General features: G+C 46.4%; 1 protein-coding gene across 15 annotated transcripts in view; it reads left to right on the forward strand.

The window, feature by feature from the left end:
• Positions 1-24,932, forward strand: part of RAPGEF1 (Rap guanine nucleotide exchange factor 1) — a 137,122-nt gene that overhangs the window by 70,052 nt on the left and 42,138 nt on the right. For 14 of the 15 annotated variants that reach the window (XM_070518479.1, XM_070518483.1, XM_070518480.1 and 11 more), the window contains 7 exons: positions 1,007-1,185; positions 5,271-5,427; positions 19,013-19,101; positions 19,850-20,002; positions 20,485-20,608; positions 21,089-21,272; positions 22,411-22,911. In XM_070518479.1, coding sequence (XP_070374580.1) covers positions 1,007-1,185; positions 5,271-5,427; positions 19,013-19,101; positions 19,850-20,002; positions 20,485-20,608; positions 21,089-21,272; positions 22,411-22,911 — 1,387 coding nt within the window. The remainder of the gene's footprint in view (positions 1-1,006; positions 1,186-5,270; positions 5,428-19,012; positions 19,102-19,849; positions 20,003-20,484; positions 20,609-21,088; positions 21,273-22,410; positions 22,912-24,932) is intronic. The other variant, XM_070518485.1, reaches the window with a different exon arrangement.

Below are 24,932 nucleotides of genomic sequence, written 5' to 3' on the forward strand. Positions count from 1 at the left end.
AATTTGCACTGCACATGTAATTGATTCTACTTGAGTGGATTACCCCTTTTTGGATTTATCCATTTTATAGATTATTCTTGATTCCCCTTCCTCTGCCAGCCAGCTGGGACCTGGGTCCTTGACATTAGGGTCGACGTAGGGGGAGGTTGGAAAAAGGAACCAAAGCGATGTGTACACCCACTGACGATGGATTCAGGGTACCCCACAGTGAAGGAGCAAAGGTCTGGGCGTGGTGATTCGAGTACTGGGATTGCGGGGCTCTGCATCTTATTTTCCTCCTAGACGGGCTTCCGCCGGAGCAGAGGCACTCAGAAGGCTGTTAGCAGTCGCTGCACGAGTAGTGACTGGCTCCTTCCCATCTGCTCCGGCTTCTTCACCTTTTCACCCCAGAGCATCCCGCCCCTTCCAACCCTGGGGTTCCCAGGTCCTTTGGGAGAGCCGTGTCATTTCGTTGAGAGAGGCCTGCATCTTTGGGTTGAATGTGGGAAGCTAGGAAGGAGTCCTGGGAGAATGGATTTTGAACCCTCTTACCTCTGACCAGTCTTACACAGTCCTTTGGATCTTTGAAAGGCCTGGGGTTTCTTGCTTTGATTTACTGGATAGATATGCACCGTGGGACTTAATGTTGGTTCTCTGAGCATCCTACAGCCATCAGCAAATTAGTCCTCACTGCACTTAAAGAGATTAGTGGTGATATCTCAGTGCAGTAGAGGAGGAGAAGCAGATTTTCAAGACTTCAGGGCAAATCAGACTCTGTTCCGGGAAGGGAGTTCAGGAATATCTAACCAACCTTTCTTGGTGCAAGCCCCCTTTTTCTTCCTTCAAGTCTAGCCTCTGTATCCTGATTGCAATCCTTAGAAAAATAACATGGCTTGGTTTCTGCTGCAAGAAGCCTTTCCCATTCGCGTCAGTCTCAAGCTAGTTTACAGGAAATTTTATTTATTTATTTTTAAATAGCTTCCTTTAATTTCTCTCCTCCTTCCTTATGCTTAACATTTCCTTTCAGAACCTGAGCTGGCTGGAAGAGAAGGAGAAGGAAGTTGTCAGTGCCTTGCGCTACTTTAAGACCATTGTGGACAAAATGGCTATTGATAAGAAGGTACTGGAGATGCTTCCAGGGTCAGCCAGCAAGGTGCTGGAGGCCATCTTGCCCCTGGTGCAGAGCGATCCTCGAATTCAACACAGGTGAGCTGCTCTGAAGCCCGTGGCTGTGTCAGAGCAGTCGGGGTCTGGAGGAGTCTTGGTTCCGAGTTACCTCAAACTGAAGGTTTCTGGGAACAGTGAGGAGTTTTGGGAGGGAAAGGAGCCCTCTCCCTGCCCCCCACAGTTGTCACCTGATGCTCTCCTGAGGGTGAGGTCACTGTTAACTCATGAGGCCTCAACGCTGAGGGAGATCTCCGCCATCCCCTGGGATGTAATCACCGTGTAAGTCTGTGGTCATTCTTTGCACGAGCTCATTGGCAATAATCCCATTGATTTGGACTCGTTTCTCCTAGTACGCTAGGTTAACCATAGTTTATTATGACATTAAATCCTGCCAATATCTGGCCTGTTGAAGACCTCACCTGCTTAGAGGATTAGGCCAAAAAAGATAGAGAAGAACCCCATAAGAGCATGAGTTAGTGCAACACTGAAATGTGTTGAGCCAGGACTTCCCAAACGGCACCTGGCTTCGTCGGAAGCCGGGTATGGCGGGTGGAGTCAGCCCTCGGCCCAGGAAGCTCTTGTCGGGAAATGCTTTTGTTGCTAGAGTGCGTTTTCCTCTTAAAGGTTAGTGAACAGCGTGTCCCCATAGTTATTGTTAGGTACAGAAAGAAAAGCAGTGTTAAATGTAATCTTAAGTGAAAGCCTAGCAGGAGCTTTTTCTTGAGAGGCTGTCAGATGCCTGCTGGCTTTGTTTTTCTTCCCTGTTACCTGTTCAGAATAAACGCATCTCTGTTTCAGTTCCTCGAGATGGTTTAGTGCTCATGTAGCCCCATGAGGCTAAGCTTTTATGAGCTGCTTTCAGACCTTGGCAATGAAGTGCATAGTTTTCTTCTTCTGGGAGATAAAGCAAACAGTGTCTTTATTTCCAAAAAGCTCTCTGCCCTGCGGCTTGCACCCTGGAGTTTCAGCTGACCCCTGTAGACTGTGGTCTTTTGGCTGGGAGCTCACTGAAACTAGTTGGTGGGAGGATAAAGCGTTGGTGTGTCTTTGCCCTGCTGCTATCTTCACTTTTCCGTGCCATGCTGCTGTCAGGTAGGGAAAGCTCTGAGGATGTGAGTCCCTTCGGGGCCCTGTTCAGTCGCCACATGTGTAGTGCTTTGTGTGCTGGTCTCGAGAGCCTTGAGACCAGGTCCTGTGTCTCTCCATAGTTACCCCAGTGCCCAGCTCGTCGAGGGGCTCGCTGCTGCTCCCCTTTGAGGGAATGTGCCTGAGAATGTGCCGGGGTCTGATGTGTAGATGGCTTTTTATGAAATGCTCTCATTCACCTCTTCTTATGTGGTGTCCCTACCGTGAAAGAGTTAAAATCTAGTTGAAAAAATCAACTCCCCCACCTATGATAAAGTGCTAATTTATCGTGTGAGCGGAAGCTCTGTTGGGCTTTGCAGGAGGGAGAGTGAGTTGCAGGAGAGTTGCAGTGGTCCAGTCACACTCCTGGAGGAGGGGTGATGGAGCCGGAGCTGAAGGAAGGCTGGGAATTGGATTAGCAGTGAGGGCAGGGGTTAAGCAGGGCAGAAGGAGGCCAGTGGGGCGAGGTGCGTTCCTGGAAGGGAGGAGATGCGGTAGTCTTGTGGGCAGGGTGTGACTGCCTTGGGGCACTGAGAGAGGGGCCGTGGGAAATGAGGCGGACGACCTCAGCCCGCCACCCTCAGGAGCTAATAAGCCTCTTTGGGAGAGTCCAGGACAGAGTCGCCCCAGCTCAATCCTGTAACTAATAGTGTTGACAGTGTGTTGCTGCTGGAATTGTTGCTTTGGAGCGTTAGCCAGCAGCTCTGCTTGGGAAGTTACTTTCTAGACATGCAAGTGCTGGAATAATTGGTCAAGTACTCTGATAATGGTTTAGGGTATTTTTCTCTATGGGGGAGGTTTTATAATTATTTTATAGTTGATAAAAATTGTTTAATATGTATAACAATTTCCTAGAGGGAAAAAGAGAAATGCCTGGGTGTGGCCATAAGGAACGATGATTTTTTTCTGGTAGTCCTTTGGCTAACACCATTTAAGGGATTTTTCCTCCTGGAATTCTTCCAAAGCCAATTGATAATACTTTATTAATCTCCCTGAGGTGATCGAAATGCTTCCTCACATGTTTCTTTTAGATTGCTTCCATCATCTCGTTTCCCCCAGTGCAGTTTGCAAGCTGGCAAGGTGTTTTTCTGCCTTCTGCTCAGAGCCTCTTTCGTGGGTCAGGGCCCAGCAGGCAGGTCCTTCGGGTGGACTGGCCTTCAGAGAAGCAGCTGGGTGTTCAGTGTGAGCAGTGAATGGAGGTGTCTGCACAGTGGAGACCCCAGAGATGTTTGAGAGCAGGGCCCGAGCTCGCCCTCGGTGTAGACGGCTTTGCTACATTTCAGAAACAGAGCAGCGACTGGTCCACTGGACAGCATTTTCACAGTACAGGGGCCTGCTTCCTTTCCTGACATCTTAGCCCCTTGACACAGAGGGGTATTCTGCTTCCAAGCCAGTGTGAAGGGACCCGATTGCCGCGTTCTTTAGGTGCTTTCAGGGAAGCTTAGCATTCAGTGCAGGCAGAAATTAAATTTTATATAATTAAGTGCCCCCTTCATCTGATTACTGCCGGCAGGTTAACAGTGTGAAGCTTGGGCGGAATACCCCTGGGCCGTCGGTGGAAGGCAGCAGTCTTTGTTTAAAGAGGCCCCACCTGGCCTTGCCAGGAAGGAGGAGGCAGAGTTGCCAGGAGCGCACCCCCCTTCAGGATGGCGTCACCTGCGCTCCATCCCTGGAAAACACCGCAGCTGCTGTTTGGCCGTCTCAGTCCTCTCCTGAGAGAGGAGGGCCAGCACCAAATGCTGGTCATGCGTGTTAGCCTCTGAAGCAGCCAAACCCTAGCTTTCTCGGGGCCCCTGTTGACAGTTTTCCTTGTTTCTGATGGGACTTGAGGAGTTGGCTTTCATTCTTGCTGACTCTTCCTGTGTCCTGTTGGAACGTGCTCAGAGTGGGTGACTGGCTAAATGGAAACTTCAGCTGTCCTGCAGGTTTCTTCTCTCCTTACCTTATTCTGAAGAACCGCTCCTTAGAGCATTGTTTGCTCAGGTTTTTGTTTTAAATAGCTTTGTTTTTAGAACCTGTTGTAATCATATCTTACGTTATTATATATTTTTCTCAAAATTATGTCTTTGGCTCCTAAGTGTCTGCCTCATTCTTTTTTTTTTTTTTTTTTTTGAGTGAAAAAGGGGCAGCCCACAAAATTTTCCATATTTTTGTTCCTCTGTTGTAGTACATAATATTTAAAATGGTCAAATAATCCTTTCCATAGTTCCTAGAGAAAATTATCTTTAGTTATTTAAAAATATGTAGAAGATAAAGTCTTCATTTTGGCTGCCACTGTATAATCCTTGAGGCATCCATAAGCGCTCGGGGCTTCTGCTGTGTGTGTTGGCATCACAGTGTAGCTGGTACCCGCCCCCCCTGCCAAGTTCTCCTCACCTCTGATTTGTCATTCTTGAAAGACTATTCCTTAGTCCATTCTTGTGACGTCTCAGCCGTGGCTACAGTGCAGAGGATGACAAGGCCGAGCGCAGGTTACAAGGAATGCTAGTAAATTATGGGTCTGTTTGAGCTTATGTTTAAAGGCTGCTCCTTTAAAGGATCCTCCCTGCTAAAATTCCCCAAACCTCTTGGCTCCTCGTGACACATCTGATGTGACTTTTAGTCTAATTCAAAACAACGCTTTCACCTAGTCCAGTGATTAGCAGCCAGCAGGAGGGGAAGATGCGGTACTCCCCGAGAGACGTCCTCGGAGTCTCGTGGAGCACGTGAAGTTCGAAAAAGCATATTCACTATTGTGATGGAATTTTTATGTTGTGTTTGGGAAACAAAAAATATTTTATAATAGACTAGAATATGAAGGTGCACAATTGGATGTGAGGAGATAGATTCAGGAAAGAAAAGTTTGTTTATCAAAAGGAGGTGCAGGCTTTACAGAAGGAACCATCGAGAAACGGGCCCTAGTCCGTGAGAAACTGGTTCTGTGCTAAACAGATATTTTAAAGTGATGGTCAGGCTTTAGATTTTTAACATTCTTTTTAAAAATCTTCTCTTCCCTCTAGCTCAGCCCTCTCCTCCTGCTACAGCAGAGTGTACCAGAGTCTTGCCAACCTCATTCGTTGGTCTGACCAAGTGATGCTAGAAGGTGTGAACTCAGAAGATAAAGAGATGGTGACAACTGTGAAGGGGGTCATCAAGGCTGTGCTGGATGGAGTGAAGGTACGGGTGCAGGTCCAGACGGTCCTAGCCAGGGACCTAGAACAGCCTCCCTACTGGACGCTTATCACATGACAACTTGTTCCCGACTGAACACGTTAGAATGAATGTCTTCCAGTGTCTCTGGTTTGGTATACTGCTCTCTCTGTTAGTGATTTAATTCTCTCTCGTACAAATGGCTCTTACAGCAATACAAGCCTTTGGAGTACTCGTCCCAATAGTTGGAAAAGCTGCCAGAAGCAATCAGCCTTTACTGAGCATTGTATTAAACCTTCAGTGAGTCTTTATATTACAGCTCTGGCTGTGCATGCTTGCCAGCTGAGACAAAATGCAAAGGCAGTTGTTTCTGCATTGACTCCCAGTGTGTTAACTGCTACCTTTTCATGTTCTAAGAACTTCTGGGATTCTTGGTAAAAAAACCAATATTGAGATGAGTAAGAAATGAATCTGTCTGTATTTGATATCCAGGATGTGGTCTGTGAATTTGCTACCCAGGGAAGTTAGAAATAGCTTAATAGGAAATAATGAATCATAGCTAAAGTGGGAAGTGAAGGCCACAGAGGGTCTGGAACTGGGGTTCGAGGGACAAACCCTAATTGAGAAGATAAGCCCTAGTGGATGAGGAGTAAGGCAGAGTATAGGGCATGAAGCGGGTGACAGCTTATGGGTTAGGACTGGGCTTGTGAGCAGTGGGAAAGTGGAGACCATACAATGCAGTGGAAGGAGGGCTAGCCTGGGCCCAGCCAGCTTTGAACCCCAAGTTCGCCACTTGCTAGTCTGTGAACTTGAGCAATTTACTCAAGTGCTCTATACCTTAGCTGACTCGTCTGTAAAATAGGAACAGTGATGGTACCGTATATCGTAGGGTTGTAGGAAGGATTAAATTAGTTAACACATACAGAGTTCTTAGAACAGTGCCTAGTGCATACCAAACACCCATGCCTTAGCTGCTGTCTGTTATTAATTATGTGGTGCTGGATGTATGTTTTAGAAACAGATCTCTTTGCTTGAAAAAACTCTGTCCTCCTCCTTTCTAGACCCTTCAATCCAAAATCGTAGCTGAGGCATTTACCCTAAGTCAGAAAAAATTTCTTCCCCTCTCAACCATGCTCTCAGATTCCTGAAAGCTGCCTCCTTGGATTAACATCCACCAGAGCCCTGGAGAGTAGAATAAGGACCCCCAAAGGGTAAAACTTACAGAGGGAAGGCTCAGAAGGCCTTGCTCAACGTTACAGATTGCTCCACATGAGCTGTGTTGGCTGGGAAGTCTAGGTGGCTTTCCGCCTCCAGCACCGTTTAAGCAGGGCTGCTGTGACGCTGGGGACTCTCTTGAGTTCGTTTACAGGGAGAGTTGTCTAGATGATATCAAAACTTCCTCTGATAGCTCCCAGGTTCTCTTCATCCTCAGAGTTGATTAGGTCCTACGTTATTTATTTGGGCCAGTGAGACTTAAGGATGTAGCCAGGGTGGCTGTTATGGAAGACCTCCTGTCGCTTTCAGGCTTCGGAGCACAGCCACACGTCATCCCCTGTGATTTCCCCAGTAGCTCTTTGAGGCCAGCAGGGCAGAGCGAGGTGAGGCCTGGGTCACCCTTCATCAGCAGTGTGTGTGGAGTTCTGGCTCACCCACCCCTTGCTCTTCCTGTCCTGGCGTCTGGAAATGCTATTATTAATAATTGTTACTTTTCAGGTGATATTGTTAAGATTTCCTTCTACTAAATTGATTATGATGAGACGTTCAAAACAAGTGAGAATGTCCAACATAGAAGAGAGAGAGTTTCTATGCATAGAGCTTAGTGACATTCCCAAGTAGATTTCCGTTATGGAATCATTGATGCACCACCGTATCTGTTAAAAGGATGTCTGAAAGAAAAACTTCTCTGATTTTTCAAATTGACTAGGATGAGAGAGAGAGAGAGAGAAACCTATAGATTATGACCCTGTCAGTGTGTGAAAGCCAGTAACTTTTCCACAATTGTTTTAAAAATATTTTAGCCAGAAGAAAGATTGTGTAGGTGAGGAGCTCTGTAAATTCAGTCTTGTTTCATTTGTTCAAGGAGCGTTTATTGAGAAGCTCCTGTGTGCCAGGCGGTGTGATGGACTTGGGAATATAGTGATGAAATTGGCAGGGTCCCTGCCCTGAGGGAGCTTACGGTCTAAAGTGGGGGAAGGACAGCAGACGAAAACGTGTATTCTGTCACTGTAACTGAGAGTAGTGTTCTGAAGGAAAAATGGCACATGACCTCACTTGGGTGTACGGGTGCCCTCCTTTTTGAGGGTGATCAGAGACGCTTCTCCAAGGTTAGCGACAGGCAAAGCCTGAAGGATGAGCAGAAATTGGCCTGTATTAACTGGTATCGTGTTGACGCTTCTTGTTAAAGTCTAATAATAGTAGTAGCTAAGCTTTATTACCCACTTAATGCTTATAACGACTCTCCGAGGTAGGCGTGATCACCCACTGCACAGGTGTGGAAACTGAGGCTCAGGCAGACCAGTAGTCAGTGGCAAGGTTGTGATTCACCCCCAGGCCTGCCGGACCCCGGACCTTACACTCACCTCCCTCTCAGCTGCCTCCCACGAGGAGGGAGGGTCCTGGTTCAGCCCGCAGGATTCAGTGTGCTCCTACCTCCAAGCCACCAGCTTCCAGCCTCTCTCACTGTCCCCGTCAGGCCTAGGACACCTTATAAGCCCATGTCCTGGTGGTGTGAGAGAGCCCCGGTCGGCTGGGAGGGACGGGACTGTGCAGAAATAAAATACATTCGTGAGGATGTCGTCATCCCACTTGGAGGAGAAACGTTGGCACGTGCCTTTAAACTGACTCACCATCTTTCAAGTAACTCATTCAGTTGTTAACTGGAATTTTTTTTTTGAAGGGTTGAAAAGGTGTTTTAGAACAGGATTACTTTGTTTTTGTCCCTGAATGCATAGTACCATTTATTATTTAAACCCCTACGTAAATGTCACTTGTTAGCTCTGTAACCTTGGGCAAGTTACTTGTCTGAGTTTCAAGTAGGTTTTAAAATATTTACCCTGAGGATTTGAAGGAAGATTAAGTAAGGTCATGTATATAAAGTATCTGGTAAGTGCTAGGTGCCCGGTAAATGGTCAGTCAGTACTTTGATAAGTAGTGTTAACTGTGGAAATGTTCATTTCTCGAAGGGCTCAAGTTTACAAATCCCTGACAATGATCCTGGCCCTTTTTCACGTAATTTTCTAAATCTCAATTCAAAATATAGACCTCTGTTGTTTTCTGATCTGGTCCAGGCAGGTGCTTTCCCAGTGGGAGCCTGAGGCTCAGAGACCACAATGGCTCTCCAAGAAAGGAGTTGAAAGGCCCTCATTTTCCCACTTCTTCAGGAGCCACCCCCAGCCTAGGACCTGGCTGTTCAGGGACCAAGCTCCTCAAGGTCAAATAGATACCCCAGTTTGTCCTTTCAAAACCAACACCCAACTCTTCATAACTTTGCTGTTGAAATGTCAGCTTTTCTTCGTGTCTCAGATGTACAGCTTTGTCCCTGTCTCCCTGGGCTCTGCCTTATTCTCTTTACCGACCTTCCAGGAATCTCCATTCTCAGACCTAGAGTCTCTCCCTGACCTCCAGTCCCCATTCCCCCATTAACACCCACATTTTTTTTTTAATTAAAGAAATAATAGGGGGCCAGCCCCGTGGCCAAGTGGTTAAGTTCACACGCTCCACTGCGGCGGCCCAGAGTTTCCCCGGTTTGGATCCTGGGCGCGGACATGGTACCACTCATCAGGCCGTGCTGAGGCAGCATCTCACATGCCACAACTAGAAGGACCCACAAACTAAAAATACACAACTATGTACCGGGGGACTTTGGGGAGAAAAAGGAAAAATAAAATCTTTAAAAAAAAAAAAAAAAAGAAAGAAAGAAGCCTTCTTACACTGACACCCTTGGGGGAAATCTTTAGAATACCTGCAGTTCTGTCATTTAACCATCGCCACCCAAAATTGGGCTTGTGTAACAGCCTCACTTTGTATAACAGCAATAACTTTGAAAGAAATGGTTTCCTGACTGTATCAGTTAGGTTTAGATTTGACTATAAGGAAATCCAAAATAATGCCTTAGTCCCCCTGTGTCCACAGGGGATATGTTCCAAGACTCCCCGTGGATGCCTGAAACTGCGGATAGTACCGAACCCTGTGTATACTGTTTTTCCCTGTACATACACACCTGTGATAAAGTTTAATGTATAAATTAGGCACAGTAAGAGGTAAACAATAAGTAATAGTAAAGTAAAACAATTCTAACAATATACTCTAATGAAAGTTATGTGAACGTGGTCTCTCTTTCAAAATATTGTGTTGTATTGTACTCACCCTTCTCCTTGTGATGATGTGAGATGCCTGCATGATGAGACGAAGTGAGATGAATGATGTAGGCGTTGTGGCATAGTGTTGTTTTCAGATCTCAGTTGACCGTGGGTAACTGAAACCGCAGGAAGCGGACCCATGGATAAGGGGGAGCTACTGCATGTACTGGCTTTTAAAAGATAGAACTTTACTTCTCTTTCGTGTAGAAGAAGCCCAGAGACGGGCAGTCCAAGGCTACTGTGAAACATTTTCACAAAACGGTCAGGGATGTGGTCTTCTCCCACCTTGCTTTCCTGCTATCTTTAGCACATGAATTCCACCTCATGGTCCACAGTGGCTGCTCAGTCTCCACGCTTTATGACTACATACCAGCCAACAAGGAGGAAGAGAGAGTAGGAAGTTGTGCCTTCTCCATTTAAGAGTTCTTCCTCAAAGCCGTCACAAAACTTTCACTTACATTTTATTGGCCAGAACTTGGTCACACGCTCAGCTCAAATTCCATTAATAAGGAAGAACAGATATTGTGGGGCAAGTAACTATCTCAGCCACACTGACATTTCTGATAAGCCATCTCTTTTATTCTTTGTTCAGCCTATTTGTAAATTTTTTTTGTGAAAAATTTCAAACATTTGGAAAAAAGAGAATAGTCTGATGAAGGCCCATCACATAGCTTCCACAGTTACTCACTCACAGCCAGTCTTGTTTCCTCTGTACTTACCCACTGCCCTGGGTTATTTGGAAGCAAACCCCAGACATCATATCCTTTCACCTGTAAATGCCTTAGTACCTGTCTTTAGAACAGGCAAATTTTCTCTGTCAAGGGCCAGACAGTAAATATTTTGAGCTTCTCAGGCTACATGGAGTCTCTGTTGCATATTTGGCTCTGTTTCATATTCTTTGTTGTTTGTTTAATTGTTTTAATTTAATTTTTTGTAACAAAGCATTCTTACCTTGAGGGCCCTACAAAAAAGAGCAAGCCCTGCACTGATTTGGCCTTCAGGGTGTACTTTGTTGGGTTTTTTTGCTGAGGAAAGTTCTCCCTGAGCTAACATCTTTGCCAGTCTTCCTCTTTTTTTGTACGTGGGTCACCACCACAGCATGGCCACTGATGAGTGGTGTAGGTCTGTGCCCAGGAACTGAACCCAGGCCACCATAGTGGAGCATGCCAAACTTAGCCACTAGGCCACTGAGGCTGGCCCTAGTTTTCTGTTTTTAAATGGTTTGCTTTTCACTTCAGGATCCAAATAAAGTCCATGCAATGTAATTCATTAATATGTGTCTAAAGTTCCCCCTTCTCTGTATTTTTCTCCTTGCAACTTATTCTTTTAGGAAGAATTATTCCTTCTAAAGGCCAGCACTGGTGGTTTTGTGATTAAGATTTGGCACTCTCACTGCCACAGTGACCCAGGTTCCTTTCCTGGTCAGGGAACCACGCCACGTGGGTGCCTGTTGTCATCCTGTGGCAGCTCTGTGTTGCTGTGGTGGTGAAGGCTATGCCACCAGTATTTCAAATACCAGCAGGGTCCCCCATGGTGGACAGGTTTCAGCAGAGCTTCCAGACTAAGACAGACTAGGAAGAAGGACCTGGCCACCCACTTCCAAAAAAATTAGCCAGGGAAACCCTATGAATAGCTGCAGAGCACTGTCTGATAGAGCCCCGGAAGGTGAGAGGATGGCGCAGAAAGACCGGGCAGGCTTCCGCTCCGCTGCGCACGGGGTCACTGGCAGTCGGAATTGACTCAACGGCACTGACAACGATTGCTCCTAAAAGTCTCCCACATTCTGGATTTGCTGATTACATCTTGCGGTGTTGTTAGCATGCTCCTCTTCCCCTTAAATTTCCTGTAAAACTAGCAGCTGAATCAGATGCGAATTTTTTTTTGTATTTAAAAGAATGCTTCCTAGGTGCTGCCCTATGTGTCCATGGGGAGCAGCTTTCCCTTTTTGATGTTAATAGCCATTGATAGTTATTGCCTAGATCCATTCATTCATTAGGGCTTGCAAAATGATGACATTCTAATCTTTCCCCCGTTCTTTCATCATTACTTAGCTAGAATTCATCTAAAAGAGAGACTTCCCCTTATCAATTTATGGTTATCTTGAGTTACAATTCTCAGAGGAAAGGCAGGATCGGTGCTTAATTCCTTCCTTTATTTACCAGTTATCAAAACAGTGAGTGTGGGGCTGGCCCCGTGGCCGAGTGGTTAAGTTCCTGCACCCCGCTGCAGGCGGCCCAGTGTTTTGTTGGTTCAAATCCTGGGCGCGGACATGGCACTGCTCATCAGACCACGCTGAGGTGGCATCCCACATGCCACAACTAGAAGGACCCACAATGAAGAATATACAACTATGTACCGGGGGGCTTTGGGGAGAAAAAGGAAAAAATAAAATCTTTAAAAAAAAAAAAAGTGAGTGTTTCCTCGCATCCTCTAACATGACTGATGAGTCTTTTAAAATATCATTTTGAACTCATGAATTTACACTTACTCCGTATGTTCCATCCATTGCAATCCTTCTTCTTCTTCTTCTTCTTTTTTTTTTTTTTTTTGCTGAGGAAGATTCACCCTAAGCTAACATCTGTGCCAGTCTTCCTTTATTTGGTATGTGGGTTGCCACCAAAGGTTGGCCGCTGAGAAGGGCTGTAGGTCTGTGCCCGGGAACCTAACCCAGGCCGCCAAAGCGGAGTGCTCTGAACTTAACCACTAGGCCATGGGGCTGGCCCCACAGTTAATGATTCTTAATGATTCTCAGGTTTCATCTTGGCTAGTGAAAGCTACTTCTGGTGTTTCCTGAGTTCATTTTGACATGACCCTAGAAGTCTTTGATAGTTTTCTCACTTTTTGGTATGAAAAGATATTCCAGGCTCATCTGGTGCTTGTATTTTGTGGGGCGTGGGGTGTGTAACAGCTTTATTGAGATATAATTCCCATACCATATAATTCACACATTTAAAGTGTACAATTTAATGATTTTTAGTATATTCGCAGAGTTGTGCAACCATCAGCACAATCAATCGTAGAATATTTTCATCCCCTCAGAAAGTAACCCTGTACCCTTTATACTCTCCCCATATTCCTCCCCTCATTTCTTCTTATCCCCCTGGACTTACACAGCCACCAGTCTACTTTCTGTCTCTATAGATATGCCTATTTTGGACATTTCATATAAATGGAATTATATATTATGTGGCCTTTTGTGACTGGCTCTTGTCGCTTAGCCTAATTCTATCAGAGTTCATCCATGTTGTAGCATGTATTGGTACATCATTTCTTTTTATTGCAAAATTATAGTCTGTTGTGTGCATATACCACATATTATTTATTCATGGACATCTGAGTTGTTTCCACCTTTTGGCACTTATGAGTAGTGCTGCTGTGAACACTCATACACGAGCTTTTGTATGGATGTACGTTTTCGTTTCTCTCGGGTACACACCTAGGAGTGCAGCTGCTGGGTCATAGAGTAGTAGCTCTATGTTTGGTCTTCTGACAAACTGCCAAGCTACTTTCTAAGGCACCTCCATCATTTTACATCCCCACCAGCAGTGTGTGAGAGTTCCAGTTTTTCTGCATCCTCGCCAGCACTTCTTGTTATCTGTCTTTTTGGTATAGCCATCCTAGTGGGTATCTCATTGTGGTTTTGATTTGTGTTTCCCTAATGGCTAATGATATTGGACATCTTTTGACGTTGAGCCATTTGTATATCTTCTGTGAAGAAATGTCTATTCAAATCCTTTGCCCGTTTTTTAAAGGGGTTGTCTTTTTATTATTGAATTACAAGTCATCGTGTACATTCTTACCACGGAACTGGAATCAGCCGTTCCTTTAGGGAGCCCTGATTCCCTTTATTGGGAAGTGGTGTTTGGAGACCGCACTGAGGACAAAGGTTCCTCATTGCGACCAGCTGGTCACGTGTTTAGTTTCTTTGAGACAGAGCACATCTTGAATTTATACAAGTACTTCGAATTCACATTCAGGACCACTGGGTTTTTACTTAACCTCATCAAACTTACATCTTAATTTTCTTCCTCCCACATCGTAAATCCCAGTTTTCAACAACATACGTAATGACTCATTTGCTTTTTCTCACAATACAAACACAACAGTCTCTGAATAACACCACCAACTACCTCCGTCAATATGATTATTAAAAAATTATTAAAGATGTTTCAGAGTTATTTTTGACCTTCAGGTTATCTGTCGTTTCACAGTCGTTTGAAATAGTTCGTCTTTGTGTGGCTACACAGTTAGGTTCATCTTATTCATCGTGTATTTGAGTACTTACTATCTGCAGTGGTTCAAGTATTCCACTGCTTTAAAGAGGAGGAGGAGAGGAAGGAAGAGAGAGAAAAAAACAATGAGTTATGTGTAGTAGAAATTTTTCCGATAGGAATTGTGTGGGATATACTTTTAAGTCAAAAAAATCATCACACTTCTATTTTAGTTTCATACATTCAGGGTTCGGAGGTGTTTTTGTTGTTGTTGTTTTTTAAAACAATAAGGTGGTTTAAAGTAAATATCTGTCTTTCCTCTAATAACCCCTCCCCAGCCTATTTTCTGAGCAGTAAAAAATTAAGTATTTTTACTTAAAATATTTTAAGTATTTTTTTCTAATAAATCTGCTCAATGAAGCGCTACCCCAAACACTTACTGCTTTTTCACTCTCAAGGACTTTAGGGTGTAGAAACGCCCCCGTCCAAGCCAGGAGAGGCAGCGGCAGCATCTCCCGCCCGGCCCACGAGTGCTTTCTCATCCCGGCCGCTCTGCTTAGTTACAAAGGTCAGGAGGAGGTTTTTCAACATCTGTAAGCTTCTTTAGGGCCTTTCTTTGAGGGGTGACTCCTGCCAGCTTTTGTTGTTTGAGTTGTAGTGTCTTGTCCCAACTATATTGTTTTATTATCTTGGACACAAAGGTGCCCAGTTTTTACGTGGTGCCCCTTCCCCATACAGACCTGGCCCAGCACTGCTTCTCTGTCGGTCTCTTCAGCACCCCATCCCCGGGTAGAATTTGAGATGGCTGCCTTGTGACTGGGAGCAAACCCCCAGGAGTGACTTCAGGAATCACTCGCCACCCTAGTCCACTTCTGCGTCTTGCCTGCCTAGCACTCTGCCTCTTCTTGATTGTGTATGAGAAGGAAGACACGTCTGCTCTGTTGCTGCTTCACACCCACCTTGGATGTGGGCAGGGAAGGTCCCTTTTTGGGGGGGGCCAGCCTGGTGGTGCAGCAAAGTTCACATGTTCCGCTTCGGCGGCCTGGGGGTCGCTGGTTCAGATCCTGGGTGTGGGCCACGCACCACTTATCAAGCCATGCTATGGCAGGCGTCCCACATATAAAGTAGAGGAAGATGGGCATGCATGTTAGCTCAGGGCCAGTCTTCTTCAGCAAAAAATAGGAGGATTGGCAGCAAATGTTAGCTCAGGGCTAATCTTCCCCAAAAAAATCACACCAGACACCCCTGTGATTTTATTATGCCACTTCAGTTCCAGGAGACGCCCCACTGGCCTATATTCTGTGTACTTAGTGAAGAACGTGTCATGGAACAGCTAACCAGTAAAGGGGCTATGCTGTGGCCATAAGTATATGTCTCCCTGGGCTCCGGTCCCTGAACCCAGGAGAGTCACAGGGCCAGAAAGTGATAGAAGATAGACAGAGACAGGCTGGGGTGGGGCATGAACAGGAGCAGCAGGCCACAGGCTGTAGAATGTGCACTTTTTAGTTAAAGTCTGTTTTCCCTCTGTGAACCCAGAGAACATCAGCCATGGTGTGGCCCTTGAGGACCTTTGTGGCAGGGGCAGCATGGCAGTGAGAGTCATGACATCGGTGTTGCCTGTAGGCACCTTGTAGGGAGCCCTGCCTGTGTCCCATCCGCGAGGCAGGGGTCTTAGTGCCAAGGAGAAGACGAGCACGGATGGGACTGTTCCTTACATGAGCACCAGAGCTGTACTTGGACTTGTTGAAGGTCATTTAAGATAGAAGCATCTCCATGATCACTTTCAATATGAGTAAAATGAATGTGGAAATAAAGTATTATGTATTTAGAAAGGTACTTTTCCAAATACCTTTTTGGCTTTTGGAAACTGCTTTCTGGTGAATGGCAGTTGTCTAGTCTGCGGTCACCAGCAGTGAACACGTACTCTGGTGCTGTCTTTCTCAGTCTTTCCTGACCTGTGCCTCAAGAGGATTGAAAAGTCTGACGTCCGTTTCAGAAATTCTGCCTTCAGTAGGAGGAGTGGACTCTCACCAAGTTACAGACGGGCAGCTCTGAATGCGGTTGGGGTGTTGGCCTGGTAGCCGGGTACGTGCACCTGCTGAGGGTTCTCTCCCGTCTCTGATAGTGAAGGCAAGTTGAGACTGAAGGCCTCTGGCCAGTCTGTTTGGGGTGGAAGGCTGGTGGTGAATACACGCCACTGCCCGCCCCTTTTCCACCCTCCTCAAGCCTAGGCTGGCGCACTGGCGGGAGGGAGCATTGCTGCCAGCGTGACGGCATCTTGGAATTCGGGCGCACACTTGCACACGTGTGCCTGTCATTCCCTGGTTCTCTTGCTATCATTCATTAGTTGAGTTCACACGGCTGCCTCTCTAGAAAGATGACATTCTAATTTTAATTGCTCATGAACCAATGAAAAATTAGTAGAATTTTTTCCTATGTCAGCAAATGCAAGTATGCAGAGCTCTCTCTGTTCCTTTTGCCCTGCTTGTGAAGAAGAGTGACCGTGAATGTGGGGCTGCCAGGGCACTTTGCTCTGGTCCTCTGACTCCCTCTGAAGCCACGATGCTCTCCTGTGTGGCTGGTGATGTGTTTTGAGGACAGCTGCCTTTCCTGTCCTCCTCCAGGCCATAGGGGGCGGGGGCTGCCTCCTTACTGCTTGCTGTCTCTTGGCATTACCTAGTCTCTCATCTCACCTTCTTATCTTGTCTGTAATCATCAACTACGTAGCTATTCCTTAAGTATTTGTGGTATTTTATTTAATTTCTAAATTGTGATAACAGGAAAGTACTAAGCTTCTCCTTTCTCCTTCCAGTACTTGATTCTTAGAGATCTTGCTTCTCCACGCTTCTCCGAGAATAGGCATCGGGTATTAGAGTGGTGTGACGCTGAATCTGGTTATATGGAGGATGCCATTAGGTTTTTGGTTTTTTTTTTAATTAGTGTTTCAGAAGAAATACATGTTCATTGTAGAAAATTTAGAAAAAGCAGAGAAACAAAAACAAGAAAATAACAGGTGTTTCATAGCCGTATTTTTTCTATACATGTATTGAGTATTTAATTATGGAATATTGAATAGTGTAATTTTCTCTATTACATATAATGCTGTGATGACCATCCCTTGTGGCTTAATTTTTGCACACATCCATGACATTTTCCTTGGGCTAAATTACCATAAAAAGAAATACTTAGGGGCCGGCCCAGTGGCGCAGTAGTTAAGAGCGCACGTTCCACTTCTGCAGCCTGGGGTTTGCCAGTTCAGATCCCGCGTGCGGACATGGCACCACTTGGCAAAAGCCATGCTGTGGTAGGCGTCCCACATATAAAGTAGAGGAAGACGGGCATGGAAGTTAGCTCAGGGCCAGTCTTCCTCAGCAAAAAGAGGAGGATTGGCAGCAGTTAGCTTAGGGCCAAGCTTCCTCAAGAAAAAAAAGAAATGCTTAAGGCTTTTGATATATACTGACAAGTCATCTTCTACAAAGGCTGTCCAAAGCATTACTCTGATCCACCATGTCTGGAAGTTTCTATTTTATTACCATCAAAGCTGGAGAATCTCTAATGATTATTGACCATAGGTGTTTACATTTGTAAATTTCTTCTTTAATATTTCTTTTGATATATTCATCTTTTTTCTAGTTTTCGTGTTTTTGAAAGAATCCTTGCTCCAGGAAGGACATTAACTCTTTGTCTTGTCACATACGCTGTGATTCCTGTCTGTGGTGTTTTGAGTTTGGAGAGGCTTTGCAGTCTGATTTAGGGACACGGTGCTGTATTACCCAATTGCATCCTTTGCTGCCCGCTCTGTAACTTTAGAAATAGACATTCATGCTGGAAGCACAAGTAGGTCCTACCAGATGTTCATCAATAGGAGAGTGGATAAAGGATTTGTGGATTTCTCCATACACCGAAATACAACTCAGCAAACAAGGAGCACCTCATGCACACAGAAACTTGGATGTTTCTCCTGAGCAAGAGAAGGTGACACATCACAGACGGACAGGAGAGGAGTGGTTGTGTAGGGCTGGAGGGCTGGGGAGCATGAGGAGGGACCACTAATGGCTGCAGAGTATCTTTTGGAGGTGATGAAAAGTCCTAGAATTCATTGTGTTGATGGTTGCACAACTCTGAACGGACTAAAAATCATTGAATTGTACACTTTAAATGGCTGGATTTATGGCATGTGAATTATATATCCATAAAGCTGTAAAGAGAAAGATGGACACAAAAGGGTATATACGGTATGGTTCCATTGATATCAAGTTCTAGGCAAAAATGATCTAAGAAGTAGAAGTAAAAACATGTTTGGGGTGGGACAGATTGATTGGAGAGAGTGGTGGAATGTTCTGTGTTTTTTAAATGGTGCTTATACGGGTATATGCGATCATCAAAACTCATCAAACTGAGGGAAAATGCGTTCTAATTGAAAAAAACAAGTAGGCCCTGATCTCTTCTCTTTTTTTTGGTCTATTTAAAAAAATACTTTGTAAAGTCACTTCTCTACTGGGTAATATGCCCCAAACTTTCTGTTCATTGACCAAGATCCCAGCCAGTCATCTCAGGATGTCAGCTGCCGCCACGCCCATGGCCCACTCACTTTGGGAAACCACCTTCCCCGGAGCCAGAGGTGTGTGACTGTTAGTAGGCGGTGTCCTGCACATTGTGTGATGGCTGAGGAGAACTGAAGGCTAGTTCTTCCCCCACAACTGACTGGGAATCTGTTCTACTGAGGATTTAATTTGTGTGATGAATTTAGTCATTTTGAGACAACAGGGTTTGCCATTTCCGCCTTCTAAGAGGAAGCACCTTTATGCATTTGAAACTTCACGACATTCTATGGAGGTATTTTTGGAGGGTAGGGGACATTTTTGGAAGTTTTACAGATTACCTAAGTCAAATTCTACTTGCATTTATGGTGTGTGGGAAATCTGTAGCTACAAAAATGAGGCTCTGTAGTGGAGGGCAGACAGCTGACCTACCTCATCATGAACACTCAGCAGTGAGGAGCTTTCCTTGTGCCTCATGGCTTTTCTCTCGTGTGGGGTGCAGGAGCTGGTCAGACTTACCATCGAGAAGCAGGGGCATCCGTCTCCAACAAGCCCGGTGAAACCCAGTTCCCCAGCCTGCAAACCTGACGGGTGAGTGCTGACTAAACTCTCCAGTCACTGTGGTCACAGTGGGTCTACACTTGAGGAAGAATGGGAGCCACACTGGGCGGCCCACATCAGGTAGGCTCTTTGAGGCCCAGCTTCCCTTTTCAGTGAGTTCTGAGTGAGTCCTAGTTTTACTTTGAAGTGTGTGTGGCTCGCACACATTTTGAAGTGTTGCCTGGTGTCAAGGTCAATAGCCAACATGACTCTTTCTAAGGAGAGTGTGTCATTGTGCACGGTGACCCACACCTGCACTGCTGACCGACTTCCTTTCATAAGTGGAAAGAATATTTTTTTTGAAAAGTTAGGTTTTGGGGATTTGACTTGAGAGCATTTCACTTTATCAAGAAAGTAAACTGAGGGCAATGTGGACTGTTTTAAGGCCTTGCAACAATTTCTGCTACAAGCCTGTAGTAAAAATATAAAACATAAATTTAGAGCATTTTAGAGAGCCTTAGATCAATCTAGTCTAAGATTCCTTTACAGATGAGGAAACCGGGACTCAGAGTCAGGGGGATTTCGCCAAGCTCCTGCTGTCTGTTGGTGATCCAGCTGGACTCGAAACCCCATCTCTGCCATAGAGCGCAGGGCACAGCGTCCAGTGCTCTGTGTCCAGGGCTTCTGCTCCTCGGCCCCCACCCCCGTCATTTCCCTGCCCTGGTCACATTCTAACCATCTCAGGACCTGCGTGTGCTCTGTAACCTTCTGTAACCCCAAGTTCTTTTCAATTCTCCAGCCAGTCTGAGCTCCCCCTGACAGATCGAGAGATGGAGATTCTGAACAAGACAACCAGCATGTCGCAGTCAACTGAGCTACTCCCAGACTCCACGGATGAAGAGGTCGCCCCTCCCAAGCCCCCCTTACCTGGCATTCGGGTGGTTGATAATAGGTAATTTCCTGTTTTGCTAGTGCCCTCTTCTATGACATGATTTGATGAATGGATGGGTGGAATGAGCCAAAAACAAGACAGTGCCCTTAGGGTGAGAACTTGGAGCCCAGTCTCTTACCCTTTAGAAGCCTTGGAAGTTTGACCTTCCTTGGGAGGGGTGTCTCCGGCGCACATGAGCCCAGCCCAGAACCCTCCCTTGCCACACGCTCCGAGAACTCCCAACAGCTTGCCTTTTAGCCTCAGCAGAGTGAAAACTGGTATAATATATTATAGAAGGAAAGGAAAGGATTTTTCTGACTCTAGTTTTTTTGGCATTGATAGGTTTTATTTTGTCTAAAGGGGGGTGGGATGGCAGTTGAAAGTGTGAAAAGTAGGTGTGAAGTGTCTAATAATGAAGGAACCCCACATTCTGTGCCCTAGTGTCTGTTTGGAGAGTTCTGTCTGGCTTGTTTGGTTTGATAGGATTTCTTGGTCTGTTTCAGCCCTCCACCAGCACTGCCACCGAAGAAAAGACAGTCGGCTCCATCCCCGACCCGAGTGGCCGTCGTGGCCCCCATGAGTCGAGCCACCAGTGGCTCCAGTTTGCCTGTTGGAATTAATAGGCAGGTAATGCAGCCCCTTCTGGAAAGGCAGAGGAAGACTTTGGGTTTGGGAATTTGACTCCTGAAGCTGAAAGAAACCCCGTGGTCTTCAGTCCCTGCTGTTAGTCATGACAAGAGGGTTCCTCTTAGAGGAGTTGAAGTTTCCTTAGTCATCCTTCTCTCTACAGGACGTGGTAGGAGTTCCCATATGGGGGTAGGGGTGGGGGTGAGGAGGCTGGCTAGGGCCAAAGGGGTATCTCCTGAGGACATCTGAGCCTGGCCCCAGGGCCCTCCCTTGCCTCACACTCTGAGCACTCCTAAAGGATTCTTTCTCAGAAGTCGCGATGTGGTGTTTTATTGCTTACGTCAAAGACAGGGATTTCCGACTGGTTTCTGAGCTTGGCAGTATTTCCTTCTCCAAGTATATGTACCAATTCCCTCTCCCCAGGTCTCTGCCACCATTTCTTAGAAGTGACTTGGATTTGTCTCTGTTTTTCCACACAAGGATTTTGACGTGGACTGTTACGCACAGAGGCGGCTGTCAGGAGGCAGCCACTCGTACGGCGGAGAGTCGCCCCGCCTGTCCCCCTGCAGCAGCATAGGCAAGCTCAGCAAGTCAGACGAGCAGCTGTCCTCTCTGGACAGGGACAGTGGGCAGTGCTCCCGGAACACAAGCTGTGAAACACTAGGTGAGCTGCGGGCATCTTTGTCAACACTCCATCTCGTCATTCCTGGGTGGCTCTTTGGGTCACACAGTGATGCCAAACATTGACTATGTGACCTTGGCCAAGTCATTCAAAATCTGAGCCTCAGTTTCCTCATCTACGAAGTGAAGATACCAATATCTGTCTCTCAAGGAGGTTGAAAGTTTAAATGAAATAACAATGTGAAACCACATAGGAGATATTAAAATGTGGCTGTTATTATGGGTAATCTGTCAGTGTGTGATTTGACTGCCTTTGGCAAAACTAAGAGCCATCTGTGCTCAGAGCTAATAAATGAAGGGGGAGAGCCCCGACAACTTTGACATAGTGGGAAGGCAAGTGAGCCACACCTGCTCACCTCGTCGGTGCTGATGGCGTGCGTGGCAGGCCAGAGGAAAGGCGGAAGGCAGTTTGGCAGGAGGCTTACAGAGCAGTACGCTGTTCGTGTCCCGTAAACTGGATACTTCACTTCTGAGTTTTATCTTAAGAACATACTCAGAGATTTATAGCAAGATTTCTGTCCAAGGATGTTAATCTCAGCATTATTAGGAGTAGCGATAAGCTGGGAACAATCTACTACTCAGTAATAGGAAATCAGACAGATATAACACGTCCATTTGGTGGAATAATATGTACCCATAACAAATCAATTATGATACATTGATCAGTGGACAAAATCCAAGACCACTTATGCAGTATTTTCTCAATTTGGTTAAAAAAAAAGAAAAGAATCCTATGGAAAAAGACTTTTAAGTCTTTACATTAAACTGTAAACAGAGATTAATAGTTAGATTATGGGATTGTGGTTGATTTTTATTTTCTTGATATGGTTTTTTGGGCCACATTTTCTACAGTGGTCGTGCATTTTTCTTTTTTTTAAGTAAGAAATTTAAAAAGTACAGAGAATAGGATACCAACAGCCATAGTCCCGTCTGTTTTTAGTTTTATAAGCAGAGAGAAGAATGGAGAATGTAAAATAAAGCAAGAGCCTGTAGAGATGAGATGGGAGACAAGTTTTTGTCGCACTGTAATGAGCGGGATTGGGTGATGGAAGTGTGGCGGGATCGTGTCTTTCTGTGGGATCTCGTGGCTGACAAGTCTGTTTGTCCTGTTGTGAATGCAGATCATTATGATCCTGACTACGAATTCCTTCAGCAAGACCTCTCCAACGCAGACCAGATACCTCAGCAGGTGGCCTGTAACCTTAGCCCGTTGCCGGAGTCCTTGGGGGAGTCTGGGTCTCCATTTCTCGGCCATTCTTTCCAGTTGCCTCTGGGCAGCTGTCCCCAGCCGGAGGGACCCTTAGCCCTGGGGCAGCAGACAGACACGCCGCCTGCTCTCCCTGAGAAGAAGCGCAGGAGCGCCGCCTCCCAGACCGCGGACAGCTCTGGCTGCAGGGTGTCCTACGAGCGGCACCCCTCACAGTACGACAACATCTCCGAGGACGACCTGCAGAACCCAGCCTCGGGCCAGTCCGTCCCCTTCTCGTCCTTTGCTGCTATTCTCCCCTTTCAGCAAGGAGGCTCCTCAGCCTCGGTCGAATTTGTGGGTGATTTCACTGTTCCTGAGTCAACAGGTGACCCAGAAAAACCGCCTCCTCTACCAGAGAAGAAAAACAAACACAGTAAGCTTTTGTTGAGCTGTTGTTAGGAAACCCATTTTGCAACCTAAAATGGTGACATGTTTTATTTAAGCATTAGACCCGAATCAAACTGGTGGCCTCATAATCTCATGAAAGCTAAGACCACAGGTGTGCAGACGCTTCTGGGAGCCTTGTTCTGTCAATACTGGTGATCGTTTTTAAAGCTGGCCTGGTAAGCGGACCTCTCCTTACGGTCTCCATACAATCTTGGGCCTGCTCTCCACAGAGCCCGAGTGTTTGGCCTCTTGTAGAGGGCAGTCTATTGACCTTCTGGCCTGGACACTTGATGACAAAGAGAAACAAGTGTCACGGCATTCAGGACAGCGTTACGGCCACGTCTGGGTAAAGCAGGGTGGACATTCGAATTTCTGTAAAGCCTCCTGCACCCATGGAGAGAGTTTCTGAGGACCCCTGAAAGTGTGGAGGGTGGCTGTTCAGAGAGATCCCTGCTGCCAGGGTCTGTCTGTCTTCTGTTTGCAGACACTGGAATGTCACTTAATGACTTGGCATCTGACATTGCCTGGTTGGAGTTGCTGAGGACACTTATTGGACCAATATTTTAACATATGTTGTTATTAGGACCCAGAAGTACAGCTGAAATTTTGGATTTTTGTATTTTGAATATTTTGCAACTGCAAATTTGCCATCCAATTCCTAAGTAGAGTTCTACTGGAAATTATTTCTTCTGCTAGCTCCCCTAATGGCCCCACGTGGCCTGTCTTCTCTCCCTGCCCGCCCTCTCCCTGCTTCACTTACACAGTTCTGCTCGGGTTTTCTCTGGCAGACCGGCTGTCACCATTTGGATGTGTGTGTGGCCACATCAGCCCAACAGCACCAGCATTCCCTGGCCTCAATTGAAGCATCCAGCACAGAAATTCCATGAACCAGAAATTGCATCTCCATTCCAAATTCCCAAAAGAGAGCATCTGATTGGTCCTGCCTCGAGTGGGCCCTGCTCTGAAAGAGGGGGAGATCTGGCCTGGTTAACGCAGCAGGGGTGGCCCCAGGGGCCAGCTGGGCAGCCATGGGAGGAGGTGGCCACCAAGGCTGTAATATGTTTCCCAGCTTCTCACTGGGTGTTGCCCTGCTTGTGTAGTGGCCTTGGTGGTGTGGTCCCCCAGCTGGAGGGAGAGCTGGCTCTGTAGGTCTAATGATGTCATTCCCATCTGTCGTGTAAGTTGGCTCGTTAGAAACCAGGGCGCTAGTGGCAGGAGCTGCAAGCAGCAGTGCCAGGCACGTTTCCTCCTGCGCCTCTCCCTCAACACAGGCAGGCGTCTAGAGAGCTGTTGGCCTCTCCCCTCCACCTGCCTTACCTTGACTTCAGCACTGTGCTGGGCTGGCCTCACACCTTTCCTTTCCATTCTTAGGAATCCTCTGAACCCAGAACGCAGGGCAGAATTGCATCTGTGCAAACGCAAAAAAATGCATCCCTGGCCGTGGAACCAGGGGCCTCACCCTTCCAGCTTTTAGAACAGGTGTGGGCAGCAGTCTTCATGCTGGGGCTGCAGAGAAGGAAAGGGAGAGGTGTCCATTGTTTCCTTTCAAACAGTCTCAAGTCTCCAGTGGCTGAAAATATTTCCTGTTAATTCAGGCATCCATTTTTAGGCTGTCTCTCATCCATCTGTGTCTGTAGCGCTTGCGTGCGAGTGCTGAGAGTGTAAGGTGTGGCATGTCCTGGGCTAAAGTTTCACGCCTCTCTCTTATTTAGCCCTTCCAACCTGGCCAGGCAGGCGTTGCTAGCTCCCATTTCATGGATGAAGAAACTGGAACTCAAAGGAACTAAGCCTTTGCCCAAGATCAGCAAGCAAGTGGGAGGCAGATCTGGGCTGTAGACCCAGGCCTGTGTTTTCCCAGCTCCCAAGATCAGGAGGAAGGCATCTGGCACTCCTTCGTTGAGATTTTATCTGGTTCTCAGTAGTGACCACTGTGCAGGTGGTGGTCTTTTCTGTGCCCTATGAAAGGGCCCCAAACTCGAGGCTCCCTGAGGGAACCCTCAGTGAGTT

The sequence above is a fragment of the Equus asinus genome, chromosome 10 (genome assembly GCF_041296235.1).
Source record: "Equus asinus isolate D_3611 breed Donkey chromosome 10, EquAss-T2T_v2, whole genome shotgun sequence".
NCBI lineage: Eukaryota > Metazoa > Chordata > Mammalia > Perissodactyla > Equidae > Equus > Equus asinus.